At 42.5% G+C, this 24,369-nt stretch overlaps 1 protein-coding gene across 3 annotated transcripts in view; it reads left to right on the top strand.

Moving 5' to 3' along the window:
- The window catches only part of COL14A1 (collagen type XIV alpha 1 chain), a 228,547-nt gene that overhangs the window by 109,961 nt on the left and 94,217 nt on the right, over positions 1-24,369 (top strand). For all 3 annotated transcript variants that reach the window (XM_055431577.2, XM_055431576.2, XM_055431578.2), the window contains exons 23-27: positions 830-946; positions 13,541-13,687; positions 17,727-17,783; positions 22,799-22,938; positions 24,105-24,228. In XM_055431577.2, the coding sequence (XP_055287552.2) occupies positions 830-946; positions 13,541-13,687; positions 17,727-17,783; positions 22,799-22,938; positions 24,105-24,228 (585 nt within the window). The remainder of the gene's footprint in view (positions 1-829; positions 947-13,540; positions 13,688-17,726; positions 17,784-22,798; positions 22,939-24,104; positions 24,229-24,369) is intronic.

Here is a 24,369-nt window from a genome sequence, read left to right as displayed (position 1 = left end):
TGTTTTTACCATCTTAAAACATAATTTTAAGCTATTTTAAAATTTTATGAAGTGACTGAAAGAGAAGTACAAGAGAATGATGTGGATGAAGGCAGAGGTCATTAGAGGAAATAAATATTATTAATTTTCTGCTTTTTCTGCTTGGATCTAAGTGGTAAACACTGAATCCTTAGTCCTCAATTGGAGAAACAGTATTTTTACTGCTTCTTCAAATAAACTCCCTGTGAATAACTTTTGTATATAACTGTGTTTTTTCTAAGATTAATAAGAATTCATGTATTTGTAATCATTTTTTGTTTTCTATGTTAAGGCTTTCCTTTTCAAATTTTTAAAATTGTGTGTGTTCTCATTGCATCACGTTTGGAAGGCCGGCCTGTGTGAGCTGCTGTTGAGTGACTTCTGTTTTCTCCTGTTTGCTCCTCCCTTTTGTTTAAGCCGTGACTTTCTTCCCGTGGTTGATGAGTACATATTGTGTTTAACATCTTTGTTATGAAAGCATCATATATTAATTGTGGAATATTTTGAAAGCAAACATTAATGAAGAGGGAAGATTTTAACTCACCCATAATTCCATCGCCCGTCACAACTGGCTTTTTCCAGACACACATTTTCTTGTTTGTTTACAGGGGGCAGGCCCTACCATGCACCATTCTGCAGCCGCTTTAAAAGTCATAGAACAGCTATCCTTTGTGCATGCATTCACTGTAGCTCGGTGGGTTCCTACCGCGCTGTGGAAGCTTGAATGAATTTTGCTGAAGTTGCTTTCGGACCTGGGGGTGACGTGGCATCGTCTGCGGTGTGACCTTGTCGTGCTTCTGTCCCACTGCAGTGTTTCTGGGTGTGACCGACCTTCAGGCAGACCCGATCCAAATGACCAGCTTGTGTGCCCACTGGCAGGTGCAGCGCCATGCCACCGCCTACAGGATTGTCCTGGAGTCCCGCCAGGGTAAGTGTGGCCCGCCACCCCGCTTCTGTCACACACCCGTGCACCCTGCGCAGGTAACTGTGGACAGCACGCAAGGAGCTTCGGACAGGAGCATTCTGCTTGAGGAGCAACGTTATGTTCTGAATCGCGCAGGGTGCCGAGTCAGGATGGCTGATTAAGCCGATTATTTAATCTCTTCAGATCTCCATGTTCCCATTTAGGGTTAATAGGTAGAACCACAGTGTGGATCTTGGGGCATTCTGTGAGGGTTAAGCTGAGATAGTCTGTGTAAAATATTTGCAACAGTGCTTTGTACATATTAAACACCCAGGAAGTGTAGCTGCTGTTGGTGGGAGGAGTTGCATAGACTGATAGCATGCCTCCAGACTGCATGGTGCTATTGCTTTGGTCTTTGCTCTGTGGAGATCTAGGTTTGACTTCAATGTTTCTCTCAGTGATTTTTTTTTTTTTTTACTTTTGGGGATAATTGATGAGCAGCAAACTCTCATTCAGGAGCTGAAATGATGTATCTGTGCTATCCGTGGGCAGTACATTAGCATCACAACTCTCAAGTTCATCTACAGTTTGGGATTTGGCTTCAAAGGTGAAACACTTAAAATGTCGGCTTATGTTCACTAAAAGTATCACGAACAATAACGAAAGACGGATTCCCCAAGAATGAGTTTCTCGGAGCTCTTAATCTTGTTTTGTCATTGTCAGCATGAGTAATATTCGGAAGATGGGATCAAATAATGAAAATCTCTTTGATCAGAATTGTATTGTCAGGAGGAAAGACCGTCTTGTTGTTTGGGGTGGCAGGGGCAGGGCCGCCATCACAGAATCCCAGACGGCACTTTTCAGCCTTCAGGTTTGCTGATGAGGCCATTTAATTTTGAAATACTTGACTCATTTGTTGCTGCTGCAGGGGGAGGCCGCTCTCCGGTTGCGGCACGTGGGCCTCTTGCGGCGGCTTGTGAAGCGCAGACTCTCGGCACTCCAGCTTCGGGGGCGCAGCGTGGGCTCAGTAGTTGTGGTTCATGGGCTTAGAAGCCCCACAGCACGAGGGATCTTCCCAGACCAGGGGTCAAACCTGTGTCCCCTGCAACGGCAGGTGGCTTCTTATCCACTGGACCACCAGGGAAGTCCCCGTGATTGTTGTTATTTTCTTATTTCTGGATAAGTGGTAATGGTTTCCTCACTTAAAAAAGCAGAACGGCTAATTTTTCAGGTCTGGCTGGGGCTTGTCTTTAGTTTGTAGCACACATCCCTGGCTATAACTACATTTAAAATGCAGAAATCTCACTTTTAATCTAATCCAGGAAGTGGAAAGCATAGTTTCGTAAAGTACTGAGAGTTTAGTAGAGTGCTGGAAGTGAGCTGAAAATATAAGATAGAATATTAGAAACACAAGAAGAGATTTCTGCCAATACTAACCAAGGCTTTGTCTCCACAGGCGTGCTAATAAGCCACTAATTCCTTGATTCCCTGAGTATGATCCTGTAAGGTTCCCTTTAGCCAAACATTGGCTAAGCATATGGGACTGGCTTTATTTATTTATTTATTTATTGCATTTCTTTTTTTTTTTTATTGGAGACTAATTATTTTACAATATTATATCGGTTGGTTTTGCCATACATTGACGTGAATCTGCCCCGAGTGTACATGGGTTCCCCTTCCTGAACCCCTCTCCCACCTCCCTCCTCCCTTTATCCTCCCTCTGGGTCATCCCCGCACACCAGCCCCGAGCATCCTGTAACATGCATTGACCCTGAACTGGTGATTCGTTTCACATATGACAACATACGTGTTTCAATGCCATTCTCCTAAATCATCCCACCCTCACCCTCTCCCACAGAGTCCCAAAGACTGTTTTATACATCTGTGTCTCTTTTGCTGTCTCGTATACAGGGTTATCATTTGCATCTTTCTAAATTCCATATATATGCGTTAGTATACTGTATTGGTGTTTTTCTTTCTGGCTGACTTCACTCTGTATAATAGGCTCCAGTTTCATCCACCTCATTAGAACTGATTCAAATGCATTCTTTTTAATGGCTGAGTAATATTCCATTGTGTATACGTACCACAGCTTTCTTATCCATTCATCTGCAGATGGACATCTAGGTTGCTTCCATGTCCTGGCTATTATAAACAGTGCTGCAATGAACATTGGAGTACATGTGTCTCTTTCAATTCTGGTTTCCTCGGTGTGTATGGGAGTGGCTTTAATCTGCAATAAACATTGAATAAGGAAAAGTCAGGACAAATCACTTGGATTTTGTGGTGGTTTTATGGGATGCTTAACCTGGAATGTTACGTCCATGAATGAAGGCAAACTGGAAGTGATCAAACAGAAGATTGCAAGAGTGAACATCGACATTCTAGGAATCAGCAAACTAAGATGGACTGGTATGGGTGAATTTAACTCAGATGACCATTATATGTACTACTGTGGGCAGGAATCCCTTAGACAAAATGGAGTAGCCCTTATAGTCAACAAAAGAGTCTAAAATGCAGTTCAGTTGCTCAGTCGTGTCCGACTCTTTGTGACCTCAAGGACGGCAGCACACCAGGCCTCCCTGTCCAGCACCAACTCTTGGAGTTTACATGAGATGCAGTACTTGAATGAAATCTCAAAAGTGACAGAATGATCTCTGTTTGTTTCCAAGGCAAACTATTCAATATCACAGTAATCAGTCTATGCCCTAACCAATAACGCTGAAGAAGCTGAAGCTGAACGGTTCTGTGAAGACCTACAAGACCTTCTAGAAAGTAACACCCAAAATAGATATCCTCTTCATTATAGGGTTCTGGAATGCGAAAGTAAGCAGTCAAGAGCTACCTGGAGTAAAAGGCAAATTTGGCCTTGGAGTATAGAATGGAGCAGGCACAGGCTAATAGAGTTTTGCCAAGAGAATGCACTGGTCATAGCAAACTCCCTCTTCCAACAACACAAGAGAAGACTGTATACATGGACATCACCAGATGGTCAATACCAAAATCAGATTGATTATATTCTTTGCAGCCAAAGATGAAGAATCTCTATACAGTCAGCAAAAACAAGACTGGGAGCTGACTGTGGCTCAGATCATGAACTTCTTATTGCCAAATTCAGACTTAACTTGAAGAAAGTAGGGAAAACGACTAGACCATTCATGTATGACCTAAATCAAATCCCTTACAATTATATAGTGGAAGTGACAAATAGATTCAAGGGTTTGATCTGAAAGAGTGCCTGAAGAGCTATGGACAGAGGTTCATGACATTGTTCAGGAGGCAGGGATCAAGATCATCCCAAAGAAAAAGAAATGCAAAAAGACAAAATAGCTGTCTGAAGCGGTGATACAAAGAGCTGTGAAAAGAAGAGAGGCTAAAGGCAAAGGAGCAAAGGAAAGATATACCCATTTGAATGCAGAGTTCCAAAGAATAGTAAGGAGAGATAAGAAAGCCTTCCTCAGTGATCAATGCGAAGAAACAGAGGAAAACAATAGAATGGGAAAGCCTATAGATCTCTTCAAGAAAATTAGAGATACCAACATTTCATACAAAGATGGGCTCGATAAAGGACAGAAATGGTATGGACCTAACAGAAGCAGAAGATGTTAAAAAGAAGTGGCAAGAATACACAGAAGAACTGTACAAAGAAGATCTTCACAACCAAGATAGTCACGATAATGTGATCACTGACCTAGAGCCAGACATCCTGGAAGGTGAAGTCAAGTGGGCCTTAGGAAGCATTACTGCAAACAAAGCTAGCGGAGGTGATGGAATTCCAGTTGAGCTATTTCAGATCCTAAAACATGATGCTGTGAAAGTGCCACACTCAATATGCCAGCAAATTTGGAAAACTTGGCAGTGGCCACAGGACTGAAAAGGTCAGTTTTCATTCCAGTTCCAAAGAAAGGCAATGCCAAAGAATGCTCAAACTACCACACAATTGCACTCATATCACACACTAGCCAAGTAATTCTCCAAGCAACGGTTCAACAGTACATGAACCATGAACTTCCAGATGTTCAAGCTGGATTTAGAAAAGGCAGTGGAACCAGAGATCAAATTGCCAATATCTGTTGGATCATAGAAAAAGCAAGCGAGTTCCGGAAAAACATCTACTTCTGCTTTATTGACTATGCCAAAGCCTTTGACTGTGTGGATCACAACAAATTGTGGAAAATTCTTCAAGAGATGGGAATCCCAGAGCACCTTACCTGCCTCCTGAGGAATCTGTATGTAGGTCAAGAAGCAACAGTCAGAACTGGACGTGGAACAACATTGGTTCCAAATAAGGAAAGGAGTACGTCAAGTCTGTATATTGTCACCCTGATTATTTAACTTATATGCAGAGTACATCATGAGAAATACCAGGCTGGATGACACACAAGCTGGAATCAAGATTGCCAGGAGAAATATCAATAACCTCAGATACGCAGATGACACCACCCTTATGGCAGAAAGTGAAGAGGAACTAAAAAGCCTCTTGATGAAAGTGAAAGAGGAGAGTGAAAAGGTTGGCTTGAAGCTCAACATTCAGAAAACAAAGATCATGGCATCTGGTCCCATCACTTCATGGGAAATAGATGGGGAAACAGTGGAAACAGTGTCAGATTTTATTTTGGGGGGCTCCAAAATCACTGCAGATGGTGACTGCAGCCATGAAATTAAAAGACGCTTACTCCTTGGAAGGAAAGTTATGACCAACCTAGATAGTATATTAAAAAGCAGAGACATTACTTTGCCAACAAAGGTCCATCTAGTCAAAGCTATGGTTTTTCCAGTAGTCAGGTATGGATGTGAGAGTTGGACTATAAAGAAAGGTGAGCACTGAAGAATTGATGCTTTTGAACTGTGGTGTTGGAAAAGACTCTTAAGAGTCCCTTGGACTTCAAGGAGACCCAACCAGTCAATCCTAAGAGAAGTCAGTCCTGAATATTCATTGAAAGGACTGATGATGAAGCTGAAACTCCAATATTTTGTCCCCCTGATGCGAAGAACTGACTCCTTGAAAAAGACCCTGATGCTGGGAAAGATCAAAGGCGGGAGGAGGAGGGGACGACAGAGGATGAGATGGTTGGACGGCATCACTGACTCGATGGACGTGAGTTTGAGTGAACTCCGGGAGTTGTTGATGGGCAGGGAGGCCTGGCGTGCTGCAGTCCGTGGGGTCGCAGAGAGTCGGACACGGCTGAGCGGCTGAGCGCGCACGCACACACAAGCTCTCGCTGAAGCCAAGTTTTAGTGGAAATACGAGGCCCCACTTCCTTCTTATCTTCCAGTTAAATTAACTTGTACTTCACCAAGACTATTTTCAGGCTGCCAAAAACCTCTCCAGCTGAGCCTCAACAGTCTCAACTCAGCAAGAATGAACAGAAGTGTTGTTCAGTTTGTTTTTCATCAGCAGTTGTAGCGGAGCAATTTATGAGCCCAATTAGCCTACATCTTATTCACACAGGTGTCCAGCTGCATATTATTAACCAACTAGACAGCAACAGATTCTAATTGATGGCCAGGGGTGGGTAGTTAACGTGGGGAATATGTTTAAATATTTTTACTTACACAATTTAGGTCAGGAAATTGTCTTTCCACTTTGTGTATTTTTTTTAATTTTTCTTGTATACGGGAATACAGTTGATTTATGTCAATTTGTGTTGGGTATACGGCTGCCTGATTCAGTTATACATATACATGAGTCTGTTCTTTGGATTCTTTTCCCTCGTAGGGTATTACAGAGTGTTGAGTGCTATCCGGTAGGTCCTTGTTGATTATCTATTGTATGTGTATTACTGTGTATATGTTAATCCCCACCTTCTAATGCATCCCTTGAAGTCTTTCCACTTTGCACTGGGGAAGAATTAGGTTGAGTTTCTTTGTCTCACAGAGCGATGTGATCAACACTCCTGATCGCTGCTGTTGGACATGTGATCAGATGTGCCTCCTTCCACAGGTGCCTGAGTCCCTGGGCTCCACTGTCTCACCTCTGTAACACTTCCCGCTGGCTACACGTGCTGCCTCTGCAGAGATTTCAGTCCTTCCGCTTCAACCAGGGGAGAAATTAGAGAGAATCGGGACCCAGTTTCTCCACATGATGGAGAAGAGCCTTACTGCAGGCTGGCTTATTTCTGAATCCCTCTGCCAAACTCCTCGGCTTCCCAGGTGGCGCTAGTAGTGAAGAGCCTGCTTGCCAGTTTGGGAGCTGGAAGAAATGCAGGTTCAGTCCCTGAGCAGGAAGATCCCCTGGAGGAGGGCATGGCAACCCGCTCCAGTGTTCTTGCCTGGGGAATCCCACGGACAGAGGAGCCTGGCGGGCTGCAGTCCACGGGCCGCAGAGAGTCGGACACGACTGAGTGACTTGGCGCGCGTGCACACGCCGCCAGACTCCCACTGTGTGACGGGCGGTTCTTTCTCTCTCACGCATTGTGTGTCCGATCTTTGCACTTTTACTCTGAGATGAAGTCAGTAGGTTTGCTTCAGCTCTCACCGCAGCAGCTGGTCAGGTTCTTTTCTGAGACTCCGTGTTTCCCAATGACTTCTTTTGAGGACTTTACCTGTGGGCATCCCTATAAGTCTCCAGGGAGTCTGTGAGTGAAGCGGCAGGGCTGTATTGTTCAGGTGTGCTTGCTTGCTTTGTAACTATCAGGGCCCAGGTGGAGAGGCCGCCTGCCGCTAGGGCACCGAGCCGCCCCTGCAGGCGTGCCAAGCCGTGGGGTTCAGACGCCGTCGCTGAGGTGAAGCTGGACCCCATCCCTGCTCTCTCCCCTCTCAGCCTTCCTTCTCAGCCAGACGGAGAGCCGGCCCCGGTCAAGCTTAGAAGTACATCCTCCTAGCTTCAGCTTCATCGTGTTAGTTAGAAGGAAGCTCTTCTTGCTCAGTAATTCCCACAGGAGTCTAGGACCTTGAGTCACGTTGGCCTGGTCTGCGGTCGCATCCCCCTGAATCTGTCACTGAGTTCATGGGCATGGAATAAAACGAGTGAGACCTGGCTCTCTCCCAGGCTGTGTCTAAACACCAGGACGGGTTCTTACATCTGAAGATGTAAGATGCAAGCCAGGCGAAACAGCAGCTGTCCTCCACTCATGCAAATATTATGACAGTTTTGTCATAGCCAAGAAGAAAAATGAAAAGAAAGATCACCAGAAGGCGCAAGTCCTCTCAAGAGAGAGCGAAATCCAATCTGTTTCTGAGTCAGGCATTAGACTTTCCAAACTAAATTGTAGGCTTTTGGTTAATTGTAGGACAGACCAGAGTTTCAGAGGCTTTGGGTTCGTTTTGCGCACCTCGGAACCCCATGAGAGCCTCCGTTAGTTCCACAGATGCTGCAGAGTCCTGTCCCTCTGTCCATCTGTTTTGAATTGTCGTGGCACCTAAGGTTGGATGTAGGTGTGCACTTCACACTATATTCCCTCCCTAATCCCATTAACTTGGTAAATTTCTTTTTAGCCTGATTTTTTTTTTTTAAGTTTCAGAGATGCTCACCTTGTCTTCTATCTTTAGGTACTGAAATGTCTAGTTCTCTGTCATCTATTAACCAGAATAGAGAATTGCAGCCAAGTGGAGAGCCTGCCTTATTAGGGACCAGATCCCAAAACAAAAGATCATACGAAACGAAGCCCATTCCCAAGATTCAACTTTCTGAAGCCCTGATACCGTGTTTGGGGCCCAGGATTTAAAAGGCCCAGAGACTGGAAAGCAGGTGTCATCAAGTTCCAACTGAGTTTACGGATCTGGGACCTTCTTTGCTTGTAGATCTCAGTAACCACTCCTGAGACACCTGGGAGTCCAGTTGGTGGCATGACGGTCACCCAGAGAATGTATTTAGCGTGACTTCATGGGAATGAATGCTCAATGACAGATTTTCCCCAATGTTCCAGAAAAACAGATTTAACTTCTGGCTTTTGGCACAAGGGGTCAAGGAAATTAGCCATCATTTGATCAGTTTAAATGTTTTTCTTTAAGGCAAAGCCGTGAATCATACCTGCCAAAAGCAACATGGATATACCCCCATTCGTGTAACCCCTCTTTGTTAGCCTTGGGAGCACCTGTTACTGTTTCCTGTTAATTTCACAGTGCTTCTTCCAGTTTTCCAATGATTTGTAGGTTTTGTTTTGTTATGCAGCAGTGAAACCTGTTTGTACTCTGTTGCCAAGGGTCTATAAAGTGCGTGGGTATTCATGAGAAATAGAAGAAATGACAGAAAGTACATTTCTAGAATTAATTCCTGGAGAGGCTCACAAGTTTTTGTGGCGATAGCTAAAGATGATCCATGCTTAGGATTTGGGAAATGTTTATATTACAGGTGGCTCACAGAAGCTTGCAAAAGGCTCCAGAGTGGTTAGGGTCAAAATAAAGCCACTGTTACGGGGTTCTGAGCCCAGGAACCCAAGGCTGAGCTTGGATATCAGCCAAGCAGAAGGCAGCGTTTTCTAATATTTTCTTACTCTTCTTAAGTTCCTTTCACAGCAATTTAAAATCTCACAAACACTTCAAATAGTTTCAATTTCATCATTTTGTATAATATCTAAAAAGAAAATATTGAGGTACACCTATATCATTTCAAAGAAATATATTACTAAACATTATATTATAAAGTTCACTTTTGAAGTTCTTTAGTATTGACAAGTATAAAAGTAAATTTCAGATTCCATTCAACACATGGCCTTACTTTAATTACATTTTTTAAAAATCAGGATTTGTCCATAGATAAAGCTTTCTTCAGTGAGCAATGCAGAGAAATAGAGGAAAACAATAGAGTGGGAAAGACTAGAGATCTCTTCAAGAAAATTAGAGATACCAAGGGAACATTTCTTGCAAAGATGGACACAATAAAGGACAGAAATGGTGTGGACCCAACAGAAGGAGAAGATATTAAGAAGAGGAGGCAAGAATACACAGAAGAACTATACAAAGATCTTCTTGGCCCTGATAACCATGATGGTGTGATCACTCACCTAGAGTCAGACATCCTGGAATGCAAAGTCAAGTGGACCTTAGGAAGCATCGCTACGAGCAAAGTTAGTGGAGGTGATGGAATTCCAGTTGAGCTATTTCAAATCCTAAAAGATGATGCTGTGAAAGTGCTGTACTCAATATGCCAGCAAATTTGGAAAACTCAGCAGTGGCCACAGGACTGGAAAAAGGTCAGTTTTCATTCCAATCCCAAAGAAAGGCAATGCCAAAGAATGTTAAAACTATCGCACAATTGCACTCATCTCACACGCTAGTAAAGTAACGCTCAAAATTCTCCAAGCCAGGCTTCAACAGTACATGAGTTGTGATCTTCCAGATGTTCAAACTGGATTTAGAAAAGGCAGAGGAACCAGAGATCAAATTGCCAACATCTGTTGGATCATAGGAAAAGCAAGAGAGTTCCAGAAAAACATCTACTTCTGCTTTATTGACTATGCCAAAGCCTTTGACTGTGTGGATCACAGCAAACTGTGGACAATTCTGAAAGAGATGGGAATGCCAGACCACCTGACCTGCTTCCTGAGAAATCTGTATTCATAACAGGAAGCAACAGTTAGAAGCAGTTCCAGATTAGGAAAGGAGTACGTCAAGGCTGTATATGTCATCCTGCTTATTTAACTTATATGTAGAGTACATCATGAGAAATGCTGGGATGGATGAAGCACAAGCTAGAATCAAGATTGCCGGGAGAGATATCAATAACCTCAGATATGCAGATGATAGTATATTAAAAAGCAGAGACATTACTTTTCCAACAAAGGTCCATCTAGTCAAGGCTATGGTTTTTCCCGTGGTCATGTATGGATGTGAGAGTTGGACTGTGAAGAAAGCTGATCGCCGAAGAATTGATGCTTTTGAACTGTGGTGCTGGAGAAGACTCTTGAGAGGCCCTTGGACTGCAGGGAGATCCAACCAGTCCATTCTAGAGGAGATCAATCCTGGGTGTTCATTGGAAGGACTGATGCTAAAGCTGAAACTCCAATACTTTGACCACCTCATGCGACGAGTTGACTCACTGGAAAAGACTCTGATGCTGGGAAAGGTTGGAGGCGGGAGGAGAAGGGGATGACAGAGAATGAGATGGCTGGATGGCATCACCGACTCTGTGGACATGAGTTTGAGTGTACTCCGGGAGTTGGTGAGGGACAGGGAGGCCTGGCGTGCTGTGATTCATGGGGTCGTGGAGAGTCGGACACGACTGAGTGACTGAACTGAACTGAACTGAACTAATGCAGATGACACCACCCTTATGGCAGAAAGTGAAGAGGAACTCAAAAGCCTCTTGATGAAAGTGGAAGAGGAGAGTGAAAAAGTTAGCTTAAAGCTCAACATTCAGAAAACTAAGATCATGGCATACAGTCCCATGACTTCATTGCAAATAGATGGGGAAACAATGGAAACAGTGTCAGACTTTATTTTCTTGGGCTCCAAAATCACTGCAGATGGTGACTGCAGCCGTGAAATTAAAAGGCGCTTGCTCCTTGGAAGAAAAATTGTGACCAACTTAACATATTAAAAAGCAGAGATATTACTTTGCTGACAAAAGTCCTTCTAGTCAAAGCTATGGTTTTTCCAGTAGTCATGTATTGATGTGAGAGTTGGTATAAAGAAAGCTGAGCGCTGAAGAATTGATGCTTTTCAACTGTGGTGTTGGAGAAGACTCTTGAGAGTCCCTTGGACTGCAAGGAGATTCAACCAGTCAATTCTAAAGGAACTCAGTCTTGAATATTCATTGGAAGGACTGATGCTAAACCTCCAATACTTTGGCCACTTGATGTGAAGAACTGACTCACTGGAAAAGACCCTGATGCTGGGAAAGATTGAAGGTGGGAGGAAAAGGGTTCGGCAGAGGATGAGATAGTTGGATGGCATCACCCGCTCGATGGACATGAGTTTGGGTAAACTCCGGGAGCTGGTGATGGACAGGGAGGCCTGGCGTGCTGCAGTCCATGGGGTCGTAAAAAGTCAGACACGACTGAATGACTGAACTAAACTGAAATGATGTATATCATGTTTGTTCTGACTTGTGTATTATAATAAATATATTTTTGCTCATGTATGTATGTAAAATAGAGACTGAAATTTAATAGTTTATTACGCTTTCAAAATAGACCAAAATCACTGCTCAACAGTTTTGTTATTTTATGCTTAAAAAAACAGCTGGTATTTTTTAATAGTTTATATATTTTGTTTATATTTAACTACTTAATAATAAGTATAATGTTTTTATCAGAATAGTTTTTAACACTGTTTTTTTAATTCCTGTAAATAAAGCTATTTAAAGTTTGACCAAATCGGTGAAATTTATGAATCAGAGGAAAATCATTCTAGAGGGAAATTTGCATGATAGTTTTTTTTAGATTCTTTTTTTAAACCAGTTTTCCTTGTGGTTAAACAAACATTAAGTGCTCTGTGCTTATGAAGAAAACCCATTTGAATTTCTTCAGTCATTAAAGCCACCAAGGCGGGCAGCTGTGTCCAGTGAGGTGGCGGAGCACTAGGCTGTGCGGGCTCCTCATGTGATCTCCAGCTGTGGCGCTCCCTCATTTCAGACTCACTCAGCAGTTCTCAAACGCTTTCATTGTGAAAAAATCACGTTTCACTCATTTTATGATATACTAGAGGAGGGCATGGCAACCCCCTCCAGTATTCTTGCCTGGAGAATCCCATGAACAGAACAGCCTGGCAGGATACAGTCCATGGGGTTGCAAAGAGCTGGACACGACTGAGTGACTCAGCACAGCACATGGTATATTAATGAAAATTAAAGCAGCATCCTCTGAGACTGGACTTCTAAGTCTGGAATTTACATTTTAGTTTAGCTACTTAGTGTGTGGACTTGGGTAAACCACTAGTTTTTCTGGTCTTCAGTTTCTTGTCTGTAAATTGGGCATAATTATAAGTATTATAAGGATCAAATGAATTAATGCATGTAGAGTCCTTGGAGTAGTGCCTGGCGCGTGGTGAGTGCTGAGTAAGTGTTGGCCATCGTCACCTTTGTTGTTATTTTTATCATTAAACACCACGCACAGAGCCTGCTGGTCTTCCCTCGTGGTGCTAGAGGTAAAGAATCTGTCTGTCAATGCAGGAAACATCGTAAGAGACACGGGTTCGATCCCTGGCCTGGGCGGGTCCCCTAGAGGAGGTCACGCAACCCCCTCCAGTATTCATGCCTGGAGAATCTCGTGGACAAAGGAGCCTGGTAGGCTACAGTCCATGGGTCCGCAAAGCATGGGACATGACCAAAACACTTAGCCCGCACACACAGAGCCTGGTACTAAAATAAGCTCAGGCATATTGCGAATCCTAATTTTTAAAAGATAATATATTCACCTGTCCAAAAGATCAGTGCAGATGTGTGCATATGATTATAAAGAGGAGCAATTCTCTGTTTGTGAAGTCCTTAATAGCCTTTTACTAGTCAATCTCATTTCTGAACATGTAAAACTCAATTTTCAATTATTAAAGAAAAACAGTGGATATATTAATTCTTTAAAAAAACATACAATCACTCAAACAAGTTTAATTCATTCTGGAGTTATCTGAATAGGCCATACATACTAAGGATTTTAGAAGCAAACCATCTGTTGGTGGCTATTTTTTTTTAATTCATGTATGTATGTTTTGTTCATATGTGTTTTGTTTTGATTATAGATACACAAAAGCAAGAATCCACTCTGGGTGGCGGGACAAACAGGCATTGCTTCTATGGACTTCAGCCTGATTCAGAATATAAAATCAGTGTTTACACAAAGCTCCAGGAGATGGAGGGACCCAGCGTGAGCATAACGGGAAAAACACGTAAGTCAAAGGTGCCCTCTCCTGAGCTCTGTATCCATGAATAAACAGTATTTCAGGAATATGGTTTTGGTTCAGAAACCTTATTCCATCTAGAAAAACACTCGCCGTCGTGCCCTGGAATGTCTGTGATACAAACGTTGCTCTTTGTACCCAGCCCAGCATTCACTGCCTGTGCCCGCTGACGGCGTCTGTGTGGATTTCCCCGTGTCCGCCTGTGGGCACAGGGGACTGGAAGGCCGTAGGACGGCAGAGTGCTTGGAACAATGGTTCCTATTGTGGTGCTTCCATTAGGGACGTCTGTGGTGCTGGAGTGTGAGACGAGTGTGAGGCCTGCGTCCTGACGTTGAAACAACGGCACCGCGCTCCAGCCTCAAGGGTGGGAATGGAGCCAGGATGTGCCAGCTGGCCGCCCCTGGCCTTGCCTCCTTAAGAGGCTCTGATGCTTTTTCCAAGTTGGCAGGAAATGTGACGCACGGAAGGGAAAGGCAAAGTATAAAAGGGAAACAAAGCACTTTCTACATATTCTAAAGAGCAAGGAAGGTGTCAACTGCTCGGTATCCTTTTAATCAAAGATTCCTGACCTAGAGGCCATAATCATTGAAGTGGTTTGAATGGTACTGAATTCTGGGAAATACCTGTGTGTCCCCAACTCAGTGTCTTGAACTTAAGCTTGAAATCCTCAAGGATTGGTGTCCGAATAGATGGCAGACAGTGGCTTTCTTGATAACCCCTCTGTCATGTATCTGACATTTAGAAAATTCTACTACCCAGGTGTATAGGTTTCTCTGAATGTACAAAAAAAAATCACCATTGATACATAATCTTCAAACAGAAGGTGGGAGTGCAGCGAATGGAATCATCTGCTCTCCAAAACGAGGGCTGTATTTCATAACACTGAAATAGTCAACGTTTTACGTCACACGTGTATTTTTGAGGTACAGTTTGCGTTCTATAAAATTCACCCGTGTTAAGTGTACAGCTCGATGATTTTTGGTGCATTTCAAGAGTTGTGCAGCCATCACTGCGGTTCAGTGTTAGGACACTTGCATCCACCTGGAGATCATTCACGCGTATTCACAGAGTCCTCTTTCTGGTCAGCCCCAGGCAGTCTACTTTCTTTTCTTACACATTTGTCTTTTCTAGACATTTCGTATAAATGGAAGTGTGTAACAGCTAGTCTTCTGTGTCTGGTATCTTTCACTTAGCATATGTTTTTGAGGTTTATCCACGTTGGAGAATGTAGCATTCGTTTCTTGCCTTTTTATGGCTCATTAGAATTTGTTTTTTGGGTAGAGGATTATGTAATTTTGAAATTATTAGGGGCCTGTTAGGGCTTGAGATTTAGAGCCTAACAAGCTTGATTGGGGCCCTTTTCGCATTGTTGCCTTGGGCAGTTTAACGTCTCTGAGCTGCTGTTTGCTTATCAATAAAATTAAATACCTTCTCTCTTAGCTTAGTTTGGTGGTGATAAACATCCACTGGAAAGGCTCTGCTGAGGACTTTTCAATTGCATTTTATTTTATTGAACGAATATTTTTGTTATCACTCTTACATCTTCCCTTTAAATAAAAAAACTTTTATTTCCCGTGCTGCATGCAGGACCTGAGTTCCCCACCAAGGGGTGAACTTGTGCTCCTGTGGTGGGAGTTGGGCTCTTAACTCTGGGCCATCAGGGAAGTCCCTCTTGCTGTCTTCCTGAAAGTCAGAAGCTGACGGCCAAGGGGTTAGAGCTCACCATCAGACATGTTTTCTCTGGGCCATTTTTTTTTTTAAGTTTTAAAGTATTCTTGAAAATTCGAAAGCTCTGACAACACAGGGCGCACACATCCTCATGCAGCTAAACGTATAGAAAGCGAGTAACTGCCGCGTATTTGGACAGTGTCCACGCTCTGAAGTTTGTTATTCCTGAATGTTTAGGCAGAGTTCTTTGCTCCCATTCATTATGTGCCTGACCTCTTAAAATATTTGAGTTTGGGGCCCCTGGTCCACTTCAACTTCCCTTACCCTTAACCTCACCACTGTTAACGACCAGTCCAGGATTCATTTGGAAAGCTCTGCTTGATGTAAATGTTTCCCTTCTGTGGGGACATCTGTCATCGCAGAGCTTCTACCCACCGGCTCCAGTTCACCCTCCCGGAGCAGATGCAGATCAAGCCCGTTCCCTCGTCTGCGGCAGCTTCTCCCAGGCTTGAGGACAGGGATCATCCGTGCGTCCATGGAGGGCGGGAATGCGCTCGCCAGTTCACTGTGGTTCTTCCTGCCCCAGAGGCCCTCGGGCCAGATGTTCTGACCAAACATACTGATCTGGCCGCCACAGGCACTCATTGACTTGGTTCTCGAATTTATTGACTGAACTTGCAGTATATCTCAGCTTTTCACCTTAAAGAAAACGCACAATTATAAAGATGACCAGCTGCTTCCACAGATTTTAGGCTTTGGAAATATTTTATAGTGCGTTCAGAAACATTTTGCAATCCTAGTTTTAATGCTAAAATGTCTCAAATGTTTTTACTTGTGAAAATTTTTAGTTGCCAAAAAATTGCCTTTAAATAGTCAAAGTGATTTTCTCTATAATAATGCAGCAGAAGGCACAGAGTGTGCTGTCGCCTTCCTTCTTTTCTCGTCCTGTTTTTGCTTTGTGTTTCTTTTGTATTTTGGCCGTTCTGTGTGGCACGTGACATGGTTTCCTGACCGGGGATCAAACCTGGGCCTCTTCAGTGAAAGCGTCGAATCCTAACCACTAGGCCACCCGGCAATGCCCACCTTTTCTCATTTTTTCTCCCCCCCAAACTTGTTTATACCAGCTTGATCTCCTTCAAGAAATCCTGCCTGTTGTGTGTAGTTATGTGTGTGTGTGTATCAGATATATTACTGTATAGATATATATAGATAAACCTGTATTAATCAGTTAAATAGAATTTTTTGTTTCACAAATGGGATCATACCATTGTATTCTGCTTCATTTCATATAATAACTAATCTCAAACATCGTTCTGTTTCAGTAATAGAAAGGTGCCTCATCCCTTTAAATGTTGAACTGCTTTACTCAAATAATGTTAGCTTATTGGTTCCTGGAATTCGAAGAGACCTTAAGACTCATCTCCTCCAAGCTTCCTGCCAGTGAAGGCACTCCCTTTACAACATTCACAGCAAACAGTCTGCCTGAGCTCAAATCCTTCCAGCTATTTGGCACTTACTGTCTCCAGAGGCTAAACATCCACCTGATTAGTTGAGAGTTTTCCCTTGTATTATACTGGTATAAGAAAAATAATATTCTCAAGGTTTTTTTAAGTGTCAAATAAGAATTAAAAAAAAAAGAATATGCAAAAAAATAATATTAGGATGTTTAATCCACTTAATGATGCCATAACTTCCCGGTGCTCTGTCGTGTGAGTTGGTAGGAAAGTCACAGCTCTAGTGTGACTATATCCATGGCCTTTAACCAAACTGCACTTCTGAGTTTGACACATTTCTCACCCCTCCTCACCGAGGAGGTTAAGCTGATCAGGACACGCTACAGCCTCCCAACGTCCTGCTGGTTGGTTCTCAGAGCTGAGTTTCCCAGGCACAGTCTGACCGTGGCCGAGGGTGAATCAGGCTCTCTTGGGGACCACGTCCTGAGAATGCAGGGTGAAAAGGGAGGAAGTGCTATTGAACGTGGATTGATGGTCCGTCCTTAGGCAGAATGGAGTTACTTTATGTGTGAAAGCAGCCAGAGACTAATCTGAAATAGGTTGGCAGAGTTCCGCCTTAAATCAGCATTGAAACCACTTTGAAGTTGACAGTTTGAGTGCACTGACTCCCGCTGGGCAAACTGAGCTGTGGCAAAATGGCATTTCAAGCCTTCGGTCTGAGGTTCAGGAGATGGTTGGAACCAGCTTTCATGGGCTTTAGCTGCTTTAGAGTGGGCCCTAAATTCACTAAGTTCTCAAAGAAGACAGCTGTCAGAATCATTGACTCCCCTGAAGAGTTATGACTCCATGACCTCCCTGTCTTCATAGATGAGATGGTTAACTGATGTTCTTTCTCTCCTTTTCAGAATCGCTTCCTACTCAACCACCGACGTTCCCTCCAACCGTCCCACCAGCAAAAGAAGGTAAAAAAACATAATGTAATCATGATGTGATTTTAGGCTTTGGATTTCTGTTGGATTTGTTTGTTTCTTCATTTAAAAACCAAGGTATTAATAAAAGATAGTTTCTCCTTAATACAAGTGCTTATATCAGACCCTTGGGGTTACAGATTTGCAATGAGTAGTAAGACCTAGAGATCTAATGTGCAGTGTAATGAATGTAGGCAACAGTATTGTACTATAATTATGTGCTGAGATACAGGTGTTAATATTACTACATCAACCAAATTACAATATATAAATGTAAATTAATATACATTATATGCAATGTAAATTGTATATATACAAATGTAAATTATAAATATAAATCAAATTGATACATTGTGCACTTTAAATTTTTGCAGTGTCATATGTCAAATATACCCAATAAAAAGCCATCTAAAAGTAGAATCTGCACACACAGAGTAGATTTTCCAACAGAATTCTTTCATAATTATTTCATTGAAAATGTCAGAGTGGTACATGTTTGCCAAGGAAGAGTAGTCGTGTAGTCTGGGAGTGTAGGTTGTAACTGTGCAGTTGCGTAGGTTACGCTTCTGGATACAAGGGTCGCGGTGTTTCAGCTCACCGCAGAAACGCTGCTCCCAGTTGTGCTTTGCTGTCTTCTTCGCATAAGTTTGTCTTCCCCTCTTAACTGAGCCGTTAAGGTAACTTTCTAAAAAACTTGCCACCGTAGTAGTGACAGTTATTTTTTATCCCACTAATGAACATTAATTAACCCTACTATTCATTCTCAAAGCTCTTACGCCGAGTACTTGGGATACCATAACCATCTATGACTGCTGCTCTCTGCTTGTTCTCAGTATTGCAAGAGAAGTAGGTGTTTACCTAGGTAATTACCAGCCAAGGAAATGAGTTAGTGTAGGTTACACCATAGTAGCCCAGAACTGGTTAAACAGTTAACAGTTAACGGTTTAATTGAAGTAATTAAATTAACTGCAATTTAATTACTTGTGAAGGAGGAGGAATTTGATTTACATTTTCCTGTAGTTGAATTCTAATCCCTGCTTTGGGGAGATCCCCTGGAGAAGGAAGTAGCAACCCACTCCAGTATTCTTTCCTGGAAAATCCCATGGTCAGAGGAGCCTGGAAGGATATAGTCCATGGGGTTGAAAGAGTCAGACATGGCTTAGCGACTAAACCACCACCACCCATAGTATTGTGGTCGGAAAAGATACTTGATATGATTTCAATTTTCTTAAATTTACCAAGGCTTGATTTATGACCCAAGACATGATCTATTCTGAAGGATGTTCCACATGCACTAGAAAGGAGACTGTGTTCTGCTGCTTTTGGATGGAATGTCCTGTGAATATTAATTGAGTCTGTCTGGTCGAATATATCACTTAAGTTTGGCTTCTTTATCAACTTTCTGTCTGGATGGTCTGCCCACTGGTGTCAGTGGACTGTTAAAGTCCCCCATGATTGCTGTGTGACCGTTGATTTCCCTTTTTGTGAATGTTGGCGTTTGCCTTGTACATTGAGCTGCTCCTGTGTTGGGTGCATAGATGTTTGCAATTGTTAAGTCCTCATCTTGCGTAGATTCTTTGAGGCTCACATAGTGCTCTTCCTCATCTCTTGTAACAGTCTTTATTTTAAAGTCTGTTTTGTCTGATATGAGTGTTGCTGCTCCAGCTTCCTTTTGATTTTCATCTGCATGGATTGATTTACATTTTGAAGAGTGAGTTTTACAGGTAAATAACGGAGCGATGAGCACTTAACGTCACGGAGTGATCTAAGCGCATAAGTGTTTGGGGAACTGCAAGTGCTTCAGCGTGAGCCGTAGGAAAGAGGAGGGCGGTGTTACGAGGCGGCTAGTGTGCCCGAGAAAGGAGGCTGGGCTTTATCCTGTGGGGCATGGCATTGCACGCGTTCTATGAAGGGAGGGTGACCTGCAGAAATCTGTGTTTGAGAAAGATAACCTTGGGGAAATGGAGAGGAGGGAGAATAAAGGTGGATCACATAGATGGAATGTTGTTTTAGAAGACTTCTTCCATTTGCCACGCATCTTAATGATTTTATATATTTGGCTGTGCTGGACTTCACTGCTGTGCAGGCTCTTCTCTCGTTGTGGGGAGTGGGCTGTGCTCTCTTGCTGCAGTGTGGGGGCTTCTCTTGTTGTGGAGCACAGGCTCTAAGCACTTGGGCTTCTGCACTTGTGGCTCCTGGGGTCTGGAACACCGGCTCAATTGTGGTGCATGGGCTTAGTTGCTCCCTGGCAAGTGGACTCTTCCCAGTACAGGGATTGAACCCATGCCTCCTGCATTAGCAGATGGATTCTTTACCACTGAGTCACCAGGGACACCCTGCCCCGCATTTTAGAGTCTCTATTACATAAGAGAGTTACAATGAAAAATAATTGTCCTCACCTTACAAAGGTTTAGCAGATGTTTGGTTTATGTCAAAAGATCCATGATATTTGGTCCTCTCCAAAGTCATTTGGCATGGACCAAATATGCTCATGGACATTTTGGATAGGACCAAATTTCAAGAACCTATTGGTGTAGACTAAATGTCTTATTGATGTTCTGGACAAGACCAAATATCCTGCAGAGGCCAGGAGCATAGTCAGAGGTGTCTGATGCTGGAGAGTGTAAGGGTCAAGGAAACAAAGAGGTAATAAGAAACTTTACAAAAATAAAACTCAACATCCTTCCTAGCACACCATGCAAAGTCTTCAATGATCAACCTACACTGTGGCATCATTTCCCAGACTGTATTAGTTAACAGCAAAATTGCATAACTTCAGGTTCCCCATACATGCCTTATGCTCTCCTGCATCTTTTCATGCTATTTGCTCTACTTGGGATAGTCAAAGCTATGGTTTTTCCAGTAGTCACGTATGGATGTGAGAATTGGACTCTAAAGAAAGCTGAGTGCCAAAGAATTGATGCTTTTGAACTGTGGTGTTGGAAAAGACTCTTGAGAGTCCCTTGGACTTCAAGGAGATCCAACCAGTCCATCCTAAAGGAAATCAGTCCTGAATATTCATTGGAAGGACTGATGCTAAAGCTGAAACTCCAATACTTTGGCCACCTGATGCAAAAAGCTGACTCATTGGAAAAGACCCTGACTCTGGGAAAGATTGAAGGCAGGAGGAGAAGGGGGTGACAGAGGATGAGATGGTTGGATGGCATCACCCACTCAATGGACATGAGTTTGAGCAAGCTCTGGGAGTTGGTGATGGACAGGGAGGCCTGGCGGGCTGCAGTCCGTGGGGTCGCAAAGACTGAGAGACTGAACTGACTGCCTGACTACTTGGGATGACAGACGCTTCCTTCTTCCATCTTCATATCTGGCGTTTTCTAGTTTAACTGTCTATGATGATTTTCACTATTGGAGCTGAAAACAGATCCTAACTGATGAGTTTATTAGACAGTCCTGATACAGACATTACAGGATTCCCTGAGGTCAGAATATTTTTATTTATAGCGGAATATGAATATCCTTTGGTCAATATTTGTGAATGCTCATGGGAAACACATGATTTGGAAGGGTCATGAGAGTGAGGATCAACGATATAGCAGCATTGTTCTTGGATTAGTAGTTTTCATCATGATGGTTTTAGACAATGGGACTTTTGCAAGTTGAACACATTATTCATTTTAGATTCTATTTGCCCTGAGTGAATTTAATTAAAAAGCCAATAAATGTTTATTATTCAGATGATACTGAGTATTTATAAAACATCCATTTTAAGAAATAGAAAAGAGTGCAAAGAAGAAAATTAAAAGCACAATTTCATATCCCAGAGATAGTTCCTTCATGCATTTTGATGTATTTTCTTTTTCTTTTGTTTTATTAAGCACAGTTTTCAATTTGAGTATATTTTCAAATAGACTTTGCTCTCATTTTGAAGGCAAAACCTAATCTGAGTTTCATCTTTCCTAGCAAACAACAACAGGTTTTCTTTTACACGCTTATAATGAGCAGATCTTGTGATCCCTTTCGGCTTTAAATTCAAACCATAAATATGTAAAGTCTTGTAAATCGTGGGGCTCAGGAGAACAGCCTCACCAAATCCTTACTGTCCGTGGACTACTAACTCACTTGGAAATGGTTTATTTTACCATTTAAGTTGTCGTTAGCTTTAAGGGACTACAGTTGTAGTTAATAAAATAAAAATCAAGCCATTTTTTTCTATAGAAAAGCACAAGGTTCATTATCTTGAGAACATTTGTGTGCCAATGGCCCAAGATTAAAAGATTCAGATTATTAAAGATTAAATTGTTTGCTTCATCATAAAACAGAGTCAACCACCATGATTTGTATTAATCAAGGGGAAAAGAAGCATAGATAATCTGAAACAGGATACGATACAAGACTAAAAATGTTTTCAGTGGAATAGGTTTTTGCTAATCTGTTTTTTGCTTGTTTGTTAGGATTGATGTCAGTATTACTATTGATGAAAGTTTTCCCGAGCTAGCAGTAGTATATATTTCTTGATATCAGGGGGTGTCCAATAGGCATAGACTTTTTGAGCAAGGCTGAAACTGAAGTTTGCTTATGGCCTCAATCCAAATGCATATCAAGTTTTAGATTAATCTGCTTTCGTTGTGAGGCATGCCTTCCTCCTGGAAGCTAAACCCTTCTCAGAGGGCAGGGTACAGAGTGAGAGCTTGTGTTTCCCTCAAATCAGTAGACACTAGGGTGTTTGCTGATGCCTCTGTCACTAAATCAGTTTAGTTTCACATTTTTCCATTCTCTCATTTCTATTCTTTGAGGCTGAAATTGGTGGTTTTCTTTTTCTCTTTAATTCTGTGTGTTTGATAGAAGCTTTCTTAGTCATTACCAGGATACTTGAGTATAGGAGAACAATGATGGTCAGAAAACCTAGTGAAAAAGAATTTGGAGCAGGTTGTATCCTTTCCTTCTGGAAGGCGCTCTAGTTACCAGAGGGAAACCATTATCTGCTTTGATGGTTTGGTGACGACTGTTTTCCCCTTCTCTCTGGTTCACTCTTCATGCTTCGTCTCCAGTGTGTAAAGCTGCCAAAGCTGACCTGGTGTTTATGGTGGATGGATCCTGGAGTATTGGTGATGAAAACTTCAATAAGATCATTAACTTCCTGTACAGCACTGTCGGAGCTCTGGACAAGATCGGTGCAGATGGAACCCAAGTAAGGCTGACGGATCAATCATTGAGTCATTCTGTGCATTAAATAATTATTCCAGGCTATTATTATGGCTACTTGTTGGGGAATATGGGTAAAGAACTATACTGATTTGATCCAAGTCTAAATGAGAGACTGGACAGGTCTGAGTTTAAAATCAGCTCACTGGTGCCTGACAGAGCTGGTTTATTTTAAACTGAGAGATCAACAAAGGCTTCTTTGAGGAGGTGCCTTCTGAACTGAGGTGTGACCATCTGATCCCTTTTCCCGACCCAGGGATCGAACCCGGGTCTCCCCCACTGCAGGCAGATTCTTTATCATCTGAGCCATCAGGGAAGCCCAAGAACACTGGAGTGGGTTGCCATGCCCACCTCCAGGGGATCTTCCCGACCCAGGGATCCAACCCGTGTGTCTTACATCTCCTGCATTGACAGGGAGATTCTTTATCACTAGCGCCACCTGGGAAGCCTTTATATCATAGTGATTAAGAACAGATTTTGAAGTCGAATTACATGACTTCACTGTTGGTTCTACCAGTGACCATTCTAGTAATCTTGGATAAGTTACTTGACTTTTCCTCAGTTTCCTGATCTGTAAAAGGGTAGAATAGTAGTAATTATTTCATAACCTTGTTTCATAGAGAAATCCTTGTAAAGAATCCAACTTCGATTCTCTGAACTTTGTCAACGCAGGAGACCGAGGCTGCCATTTTGCACCTGTCAAATGGGATGGCAAAAGGCCTTCATGCTTTAGGGAGAGATTTTTAATCTACTTCCTGAAAGCACTTAGAGAAAAAAATGCTCGTTAATGTATCTTTGAGGAGATGGATGGACGGATGGTATGTAGCTTATGTGAAATTTTAAACCAAAAAAATTGTGGACTGGGTTCAGTTCAGTTCAGTTGCTCAGTCATGTCTGACTCTTTGCGACCCCATGAATCACAGCACGCCAGGCCTCCCTGTCCATCACAACTCCCGGAGGTCACTCAAACTCATGTCCATCGAGTCGGTGATGCCATCCAGCCATCTCATTCTCTGTCGTCCCCATCTCTTCCCACTCCCAGCTGGGTTAAAGAAGCAATTAAAACATAATTATGATCATGTTACAGTGTCTGCTGTCTGGCCCAGAGGAAGGCTGGATATACATAAAAGTAAACACACCTTCTCTCTTCAGGTTGCCATGGTTCAGTTCACTGATGACCCCAGGACAGAATTTAAACTAAACTCTTACAAAACCAAAGAGACTCTTCTTGATGCAATTAAGCATATCTCATACAAAGGGGGAAATACAAAAACAGGTAAGACCCCCAAAAGCCCAGCTAAAACCCAAGGTAATTAATTATTACTAATTATTTAAATGATTTTTTGGAAGCACGCTAATTAGATTAAAAAAAAAAAAAAGACTTTTCATTGATGAAAGAACTTTGTTCGTTCTTGTC

This window comes from Moschus berezovskii, chromosome 16, assembly GCF_049115385.1.
Source record: "Moschus berezovskii isolate FMDL1 chromosome 16, NW_MosBer_1.0, whole genome shotgun sequence".
Lineage (NCBI taxonomy): Eukaryota > Metazoa > Chordata > Mammalia > Artiodactyla > Moschidae > Moschus > Moschus berezovskii.
This window is presented reverse-complemented; position numbering and strand designations above follow the sequence as displayed.